Source organism: Protopterus annectens, chromosome 7.part0, assembly GCF_019279795.1.
Source record: "Protopterus annectens isolate FY-2018-M chromosome 7.part0, PAN1.0, whole genome shotgun sequence".
NCBI classification, from domain to species: Eukaryota; Metazoa; Chordata; order Ceratodontiformes; family Protopteridae; genus Protopterus; species Protopterus annectens.
The window spans coordinates 491,433,411-491,443,539 of record NC_056739.1 but is presented as its reverse complement, the minus strand read 5'-3'; the positions used below and the strand labels follow the sequence as shown (position 1 = coordinate 491,443,539).

General features: G+C 41.1%; 1 protein-coding gene across 5 annotated transcripts in view; it reads right to left on the bottom strand.

Annotated features, from left to right (window-relative positions):
- CAMTA2 (calmodulin binding transcription activator 2) overlaps positions 1-10,129 on the bottom strand; it is a 2,181,461-nt gene that overhangs the window by 977,442 nt on the left and 1,193,890 nt on the right. For all 5 annotated transcript variants that reach the window (XM_044077091.1, XM_044077090.1, XM_044077092.1 and 2 more), the window contains one exon: positions 9,488-9,628. In XM_044077091.1, coding sequence (XP_043933026.1) covers positions 9,488-9,628 — 141 coding nt within the window. The remainder of the gene's footprint in view (positions 1-9,487; positions 9,629-10,129) is intronic.

Genomic DNA, 10,129 nt, shown 5'->3' with positions numbered 1-10,129 from the left:
CAGTTTTTCAGTAGGAGTCTATAAAGGTGAATGTAACATCTGATATTTACAGATCTAACAGTCTCTCCAATATACACTTCAGTATTGTAGAATTATGCTACTACATTATCTTAATTAAATAGCTATTTTAAACACTGCACACCCATTAAGTAAGGTCTGAAAGTGTCTCAATTTTTTCCCCAATTAACTAAAAGAATAGCAAAGGTGTTGCCAAAATTGATAGGTATGGAGCAATGTGGATTTGTAGAGAGAAAATAAACATCTGACAACATTATCAGAACAATGATGATCCACAGCGTAGGAAAATGTAAGAAAATACTGCTGTTTGATGCAGGGAAACCATTTGACAAAGTTATCTGGGATTTTATGAGTAGGGCAATAGAAGTATTTGCATTCCCCTGATAAAATAATAAAGTTAATTGGGGGGCTATATGAAGGATTGGAGGCAATAGTTAAAGTGAGAGGGTTCCTCTGGTAAGTTGTGTTTGAAAAAAGGAACAAGACAAGGGGGTCTGCTTTCACTTTTGTCAGTTGTTTTATATTCAGTGCCAATGCCAAAGAAAATATGGACTCAGAAATTCAAGGATATTAAAGAAAAGTTGGTTTTACTTTCAAATTATATTATTTTATACTTGATAAATCCAGAAAAAAAATCTTGGTGTTGTGGAACATTATGAGACAGTTTCAAGACTTTTTGGGATAGAAATTTAATGAAGATAAAATTATGACTTTGTTCAGCAATGCCATATTCATGGGGACAAGATAAGATGAAGTATTAAGTAGTACTAATTAAAATGGATTCTGTTACAGCAGCTAAGTATATTTGAGAAGAGACTAAACAAAAAATAATACAAAACCTGTGAAAATGGAAGCTCTTCTTTATGGATGTGGATAGTAAGATACAATCAATGAAAATGTTTTTAGTTCCTTTAGTAATATTTACAAGTCAAGCGTACTTTATCAACCAGAGAAGTTCTGGACAATAATTAATAAACAGATGAAGGAATTTATCTGAGAGGGAAAGATGGCAAGATTTAGGTGGGATAAGCTGATCTTCCCAATAGAACAAGGAGGCTTAGGATTACCTGATTTGAGCAAAGTGTTTATTGTCTTACAATTTAAAAACGTTTAAAAACAAACTGCTGTTGTAAAAAATCAAACAGGTTTAGTGCTTTCGTCTTACAAGTAAAAGACATCACCAGAAAGTACAGTTTTGTACCTACCATAAATGTAGATGTTCGAGTGCTAATACAGCTGCAGTAATCACAGATGGGTTCTCTGCCGTCAGGCGGTCCCTCGGTCGGCCGAATTCCAAAGTCTTGGTCCGGCGTCGGTTGTTGTCGCTTTCTCTTCTGATGTCAGTGAGGCCAGAGTATATAAGACACAGCCGACGCCATGTTCTTCAGTCTTTCTTGCCCCAGATGTCAGGTGCCCCCAGAAGGAAGGCAATACATAAACTATGCTTATATGTATATATATACAAGCAATGCAATATAATCCAAAGTAAGTGGTAGCAAGCAAATAAAACATAGCAGGATAACCCAGTCAGGTAGTATGAAGAGGTTGTTAGGCCCCATGTCTTTACCAAGTGGGGAAGGAGGGAGGGAAACCTGTAGTGCAGCTGTATTAGCACTCGAACATCTACATTTATGGTAGGTACAAAACTGTACTATGTTCATCGTGCATACAGCTGCAGTAATCACAGATGGGTAGAGTCCCAAAGCTATGTACAGGGTCGGTAGGTACTAGGAGGAACTGGGTTGAGCCAGAATGCCCTGCAAAACAGCAGTGGCAAAGCCTGCTCTTGTTCTGGAATATAAAGGCAGGTGCTAGTGTTTTGTGAAGGTATGTACAGAACTCCAAGTGGCCGCCTTCAAAATATCTTTGGTAGGAACTCCTCTGAGGAAGGCTGTAGAGGTAGCTGTGGCCCTGGTGGAGTGTGATCTGATACCTGTAGGAACAGATTTCCCATGATAGGAGTAACAAAACCGTATGCAGTGGCCTATCCACTTTGAAATAGTCTGTTTTGTAACTGGCTTCCCTTGAGCCCCTACAGCATAGGACACAAAGAGTTGTTCTGATTTCCTGAAGGCCTTTGTTCTGTCCAAATAATAACGTAGCTGCCTATGGATGTCTAAGGAGTGTAGCAGCCTTTCCCCTTTGTTTTGAGGATTGGGGTAAAAGGTAGGTAGGTGTATGGCTTGATTTAAAGCTACCCTGGATACCACTTTAGGCATAAATGATGGGTTGGTACGAAGGGAAACCCTGTCCTGATGGAAAATGAGAAAGGGCTGCACTGCCATGAGGGCCTGTAGTTCAGAAACCCTACGAGCTGAAGTGATGGCCAGAAGGAAGGCTGTTTTCCAGGACAAATATTGCAAATCTATTGAGGCAGCTGGTTCAAAAGGAGGCAATGTTAATTTTTCTAGTATGTAATTAAGATCCCAGGCTGGTATCGGTTGCTTCCTTGGTGGTCTGATATTCTTAGCCCCTCTGAGGAACTGTCGTAAGAGTGGGTGAGAAAATAAAGGAGGATCCGTGTTAAATTCTGCAGAAATGGCTGAGGCATGGATTTTTATGGAAGAAAATGAAAGTCCACTGTTCAGCAGCTCCGCTAGGTACTGTAATACCTGAGGCAAGTTCAGTTTTCTAGGGTCCTGGCCTCTTTTCTCATTCCAAGAGTGAAACCGCTTCCATTTTGCGGAGTAAGCTTTTCTAGCAGATGGCCTTCTGGCTTCCAAAATGACATCCTGCACCTCCTTGGAGAGTAGGGTCTGTTGTGGTGTTAAGGAATTTTCCATGCAGCGAGATTGAGTGTTTTCAGCTGACTGTGAAGAGTTTTGTAGCTGTGCTGAGTCAGCAGAAGAGGCATTAGAGGCAGGGGCCATGGAGGAGTATGTGTTAGGCTCCTCAGGAGTGGGTACCAGTGTTGCCTTGGCCAATCTGGAGCAATCAGTATCATCTTCGGTTTGTCTGTTCTTGCTTTCAAAAGCACCTTGGGCAGAAGAGGCAGAGGTGGGAAAGCGTAAACTGTCCATGCTTTCCAACTGAATGAAAGGGCGTCCACTCTCCAGGCCTTTGGGTGAAAGGCCTTTGAACAAAACTTTTCCAATTGATGATTCCTGTGGGAGGCAAAAAGATCTATGTCTGGCCTCCCCCATGCTTGGATTATTTCTGCAAACACCTGAGGATGTAACTTCCATTCGTGTGGATCTGTCATTTTTCTGCTTAGATTGTCTGCCAGTGTGTTTTCCAATCCTGGCAAGTACTGTGCTTGAAGTTCGATTTGTCTTTCCAGAGCCAAGTTCCAAAGAGTCATGGCTAGTCTGCACAAGGGGTATGAATGTGTTCCTCCTTGTTTGTTTATGTACCACATTACCGTGGTGTTGTCTGTTCTTATCAGTAATTGTCCTGGATGCAGGAAGTCCTTGAAAGCTGTAATTGCATTTATTACTGCTAGCATTTCTTTTTGATTGATGTGAAGGTGCTTCTCTTTTTGGGACCATTTGCCCTGAATGCACCTGTCCGTCATGTGAGCCCCCCAGGCGTAGTCTGAGGCATCTGTGGTAATGACTTGCTTTGCTTGAGGCTTGCAGAAAGGGAGGCCTGTGTTTGCTTGACATGCTTGGGCCCACCATAGAAATTCCTTTTGCAAACATGGAATTATTGGTATTATTGTTTCCAAACTGTGACTGTGTTGAGACCATAGGTTTTTTAGGTACCATTGAAGTTTCCTCATATGCAACTTTGCAAATGGGGTTAAAAGAATGCAAGATGCCATGAATCCCAGAGCCTGCAGGATTTTCCTTGCAGTAATCCTGGTACTTTTTGCTAGTATTTTGAAGTACTGAGATAGTTGCCCCTGTTTTTCTGGCGTTAGGTAGGCCATCTGGGTGTTTGTGTCCAAGTTGGCACCCAGGAAAGTTATTTTCTGAGATGGTGTTAGCCTTGATTTCTCTCTGTTGATTGTATATCCCAGAGAAAGCAGTAACTGTGTCACATATGCCAGATGTTCCAGAAGTATGGTCTTGCTGTCCGCTTGGATCAGGCAGTCGTCCAGATAAGGGTAAATTTGTATCCCTTGAAGTCTGCAGTAGGCAATTACTGATGCCAGGCACTTTGGCTTATCTACTGCGCCCAGAGTATTCACAAAGGGCAATGCAGAGAATTGATAGTGGATTGAACCTGCAAGAAATCTGAGGTATCTTCTGCAGCTTTGTCTGATTGGGACATGCAGGTATGCCTCCTTGAGGTCCAATGTTACCAGCCAAAACTCCTTGCCCAGCATGGGAAGAAGCTGCTGTAATGTGAGCATCTTGAATTTTGGTACGAGTAGAAATGTGTTTAGGATGGATAAGTCCAAAATGGTTCTCCAATCGGTTCCTTTCCTTGGTACCAGAAAAAGTCTTGAATAAAACCCTTGACCTTGTTGGTGAGTAGGTACCTCTTGAATAGCTCTCATGTTTATGAGCTTTGAAATTTGCAGTTGTGCCTCTGCCCCTTGATTTTGTGGCAGGTTTGGCATGCCTCTCATTTTTGGAAGAGTGTGAAATTGAAATTTGTAGCCTCTGTTTATAATGTCCAGGATCCATTTGTCTGTTGTGACAATATGCCAATTGCTTGCAAATAATGCTAGTTTCCCTCCCAAAGGTGCTGCCAGCTGAGACATGCTTGGCATGGAGATGAGGGAGTCATTGGTTTTGCTTCCTGTATTGTTGTGTACTGTCTTCACCACCTCTTGGCGCTGGAGTTTGCCATTGTCGGCCTCTATATGATCCTTGTGATTGCCCTCTGCCCCTTGTGCATCTGTATCTACCTCTTTGGGGCTTGTCAGTGGTTGGAAAGGACCAGTTTTTTGAAGGCCAATTTCTGCTAAAACGTGGTGGTTGAACCTGTAAGAAGGCTTTGACAGTTTGCATAGATTTGGCTTTTTCTTCCATTTTCCGTAGTATCTCCTCAGCATTAGTATTAAACAGCACATCCTTTTGTAAAGGAGCATCTAGAAGTTTAGCTTTCACATGATCAGGTAAATTTTGTTCCCTAAGCCAGGCATGTCTGCGAATGACTGATCCTGTAGCCGCCGCTCTACTTGAGGCCTCTAGGGCATCATAACCACATTGTAAGGTGTGTTTACCCACTTGTTCTGCACTATGCATCATATCCTGTAACTCCTTTAAATCTGGTTGTTCAGGTTGAGACATTTTGTTCCTTAATTGTGATAACAGGAACTGTTGATATTTAAGCATATGAAACTGACAATTTAAAGCCCTCATGGCTAGGGTGGCCGAGGTATATACCTTTTTACCCCACCTTTCTAAAGATCTTGATTCCCTTTCTGCAGGAAGTGGGTTCTTGGCAGTGGAGGCCTTCAATCCCTTGGGGCCTTGTGAAATGGTTTCAGGGTCAGCATTATGGTTTTTGAAGAGAAATTGGTGAGAGCTGGGTACTCTGTAATACCTATCAGGTTTGACTGGTGCAGGAGGCAGAGAATCCGGGTTAAGACAAGCCTCCGAATAGACATCATCCAGTATGTCCAAAACAGGGGGTATAGCCAGAGGTCTGTGTTGAGGTAACAAAAGAAATTCCCTAAGTCTTTTCTTGGAATCTGAAAAGTCTTGGCCTTCCCAATGGAAGTATTCCCTCAAGGTGTGTAAGGTTTCCCCAAAGGAAAAATCCTCAGGGGGGGGGATACAGACGGAATGGACTGTTCTGCGTCCGAATCCTCAAAAGGAGAGTAAGAGTGTTCCTCTGCATCAGAATGTTCTGATAAAATGGATCCCTGATCAGAAGAGGGAGAATCTTCCTCCACTCTGGGTCTCTTGTCTGGAGGGGGTTGAGAACCTCTGATAAGAGTAATTAAATCCTCAGCCATTTTAAGCATCTGGTTTTTAGGCATGGGACCTGGAGATGGGCCCTGTGCAACAGGCCTCGTGGGATGCCTGGCTGCTTTGGATTTAGTAAAGGCCTTAATTGAAAAAGAAGATGAGGGCCTAAATACACCATGGGTGGAGGTGGACCTGTCCACATTAGTAGGCTCAACATTAGCTGGGGCTTCGGTTGTAGTCTGGGAAAGGGCCGAGGACCCAGCGGTCTCGGGTACAGAGGACACCGCCAAAGGAGTGTCGTCGGTAGTCAGGGACTGCAAAGGCGTCTCGCTGAGAACCGGACCACGTGTAGCCTGTTTTGGCATGGTGTCGGCGGAGACCGCTGGCCTCGCGTGTCGGTCCTTTTCCTTGCGTTTTTTGGATAAAACGGTAGTCGGAGTGTCCGACGACATTTTATAATCAAAAGCTTTACCAAAGTAGTGCTGGGCGAACTCTGCCCGACGCTTAATAGTGCGTTTATTGAAGGTAGCGCAAAAGCGACAGCCCGAGACGTCGTGGTCTGGGCCCAAACAAGGTATGGAGAGGGAATGGAAATCCTTATGCGGTATTTGCTTCCCACAAGAAATACAATTATTAACTTTTTCTGACATCGGTCTGAGGCAAGAAAATTTTCCCCAACGGGGTACTTAGCTTTAATGAAGACTTCGGTTTCCAAAATATTCGTAATTCAGGAGCTGGCCGACCGGCACTTGCGAACTGCTTCTGCTTCGGGCACCGCGCGGCAAAAAAGACTGAAGAACATGGCGTCGGCTGTGTCTTATATACTCTGGCCTCACTGATGTCAGAAGAGAAAGCGACAACAACCGACGCCGGACCAAGACTTTGGAATTCGGCCGACCGAGGGACCGCCTGACGGCAGAGAACCCATCTGTGATTACTGCAGCTGTATGCACGATGAACATCCACTGCATTTAGAGCAGCTAGGCTTTTGTAACCAAAACCCCACCCATAATTGAAAACAAGTCATGAAGCCAAGTCCTGCATTTAAAGCTACATTTTCAGCTAGCATTCACCTTGAACAGATATTTGTAATAAATGGTTATAAATAAAACATCATAAATAAAATAAGTAAAAATAATGTACATATATACATGCTGTGCTTGCAGAAGCCATACTAAAAAAGCAACAAACAATTAGATGTTCTTATGTACATTGCATCAACTTGTCTTTTGCCAACTTGCATTTAGGCAACTTATATTTTTATTGATCTTTCTTTTTAAGCTGTAAGATAATAAATGCTTTGTGGATACAAGTTCTGGTCCCTTGGAGCACCTGGTTTATTTTATACATATACACTTGTGTAAACTACATTGTGACTCACCAAATCCCAAAATGCAGTACTAAATCATCACAAAACACTTTAAGGAGAATAAATGCCACCATACAGAATATTTTATTCATAAAGTTGCATAAAGTATTCTAAGAACTAAGTCAAAATTGTAACAGAGAAGGGAAATTTTACCAGTAGGGATGAATGCAAGCAGAGGGTACAGAAAATAGGCAAGTAGGGGCTGGAATTTAATGGTGAAAACTGGCAAAGGAACCAAAATATTTGGAGTAAATAATTAGAGAGGGATAAGTGAGATAAGGCCAAAAAGAAGTTTGGGCTGCAGGTTATAGACTGCCTTCCCTATCGGGGATTAATATCAGATTATAGGAAATGATACAGGGATAGTGAAGTCCTAAGTGCAAGACCTGCTCTGGAAAAGTTTTTAGACAAATCTAGAACATAAGCTATTGAAAAGGGCATAATTAGCAGGGTATATAAAACACTGCATCTTAACTATAAGACTCAATCAGAGGAGGTTAGAAAAGATTGGGAAAAGAAACTAGAAAAGCAATTTACAAAGTAACAATGGGAGGGCCTATGTATGGCTCCCAAGTATGAAACAAAGTCCAGAAAGTTTAGGATTGTTGCTTGGAAGTGTTGGTATAGGTATTTTTATAGCATAAGCAGACTTCACAGAATTGTTCCCAAGTGAGATAGCAAATACTGGAGGTGCGACAGGAAAGTAAGATGTAACTGGGGTCATGTTTTTTAGGGAATGAAATGAGTTGGCATATTTTACAAATTCCCTACAGAGTACTCTGTTGGAAATATTGGTGGAGCAAATAGTTATAACTAAGAAAATTATTATTTTAAGCTAGGACACCGATCTGAATTGTCTAAATATAATAAGGCCTTATTAAGTTTAATTCTGTTAGCTGCCAAAAAAGCAATTTCTACAAAATGGAAATCAAAATCTGAACCAACTGTATTGAAGTAATGAATGCTGTAAAGAATATATAAGAAATGGAAGATTAAAAGTAAGTTATAAATAAAGAAAGCATGCAGTGTATAGTGTAAGTAAATGGAAAAAAATGTTAATATTGTTTGATTTCTTTTCTATTAATATATACATGCCTTTGGTTTTAAGTGATAATTTAATAAAGATGTTTATAAATTCTCCCCATTATACCCTGTGCCACTACTGGTGACAAGTCCAACCACAAATGCAGCAGAAATACTGCAATGCACCTGAGATATAAATTAAACCCTACACACAGTTACACTATGACTTTCAAACTCCCAGCTTAAACATCTCTCATATAAGTCAAAGTGATACAAAATTCCACGTGGTTTTCAAGGAACTGCAAAACTCCCAGAAAAAAAAAGCTCTGAAGCAAACATCTCCAAAATGGTGTAAGAGAAAGCCAAACAACTATTCCAGAGTTAAAATGTCTGTAATACCACTGATTATGCAGTTAATAAACAAGCTTGAAAGCCAGTACAGCTAGCTACAGGAATAGGAAGATGCGGAAAAAAGAATTTTGAGAAAAAATCCTGGTGGAAAAAAGGAGCCTAGCTGCAACATCTGCAAGTGGGAAACAATGTTGCAATACTCGTACAAGATTGGCAGAAATGTAAATGCACACTGCTATACAAGCACAGCAGCCTAGCATGTCACCTGAGGAGATGACAGCATATAGCTCCTGCTGACCACCATCCAGGACTCTCTCTCTCCAAGTCTTTGCATGGAAATGTCTTATAGGGTTTTTTTTTGAGGAAATGGGGTGGTCCACCTATCACATAGTTACATCAGGGACTGGTTATAATTATGCAATGGGTATCCCCTTACAGAGTGGTGAGGCTGGGGATGGGCAGTATGGCTGAAGGTATGCAGGGGTCAAAAAGCATAAAACACAATGTCATATATGGCTTTGAAAATATCTTGAAGAACCAGTTTTCATCTAAGCTCAAATGCAGAGACACTCACAATGAAGGAATGTAATGCAAGCATTTTCAGAATATGTCTGCTCGCTGTAAAAATCCAGAACATGTTGCATTTAAAGTGCTCATCATGCTAACGTGTTTGGTCATTCTCATGTCATTCTTGAGCTACATTTTGCAAAGTTACAAAATGCAAGTAACTGAAGGAAAAAAAACTATCTTCCAAGCATAAAACTCCACAAAGACTTTCTGCACAAGGCACTGCTACCACACCAGTTACTCAAAGCATTTACACAATTAGCACTCTTTTTATATGTACTGTTACTTCCAAAAATGCAAGCAATCTCACAAACAAACTTAACATCTCAGTGGCAATTCTAACCAAACTTACCAAGGCTGCTATTGCACAAGCAGGCATGGGTCCGAGGCTGAGGCTTTGAATGATGACTTTCAAGGATCTGCTGGACTAGGTGCTCAATGGAAAATTCTGTACCTCCGTTTCCATTAGTACATGTCCACTTGATCCCATAAACTACAAAAAAGAGGTGATATTACACTGAATTTGGTAAACTGCGAATGGTGAAGAAAAAAATATTAAATCTGAATAAAATGATGTTCACACTCTGCACCCCTTGTCATAATGAGTATAATTTAAGTTAGAAAAACTGAAGTTCAGCACAGAAGAAGAAGAAGAAGAAAAGCACATGAAACAAAGTCATTAGAGACCTCCAGCCCATTAACACATGAATGAATTATAGCAACACACTTCCATGTCAGCCACAGAACTACACAGCCGTGTCAAACTGATGCTGAAACTTTGCTAATTGAAATAATGGATTATTCAGTACCGCATATTTCTGCTTAAGACTGCAACAGTCTGAATTACTTCAATGGACTTCAGAAACCATTTACTACAGTAAAACATTTGGGTTTTATTTCTTTTGTGTTTTGTTTTTCTAATATGTTTTCACCAACAGATAATTAAATATTGGGTGTTACACAACATGAACTGGTTTGCTTCTGGACCTTTAAC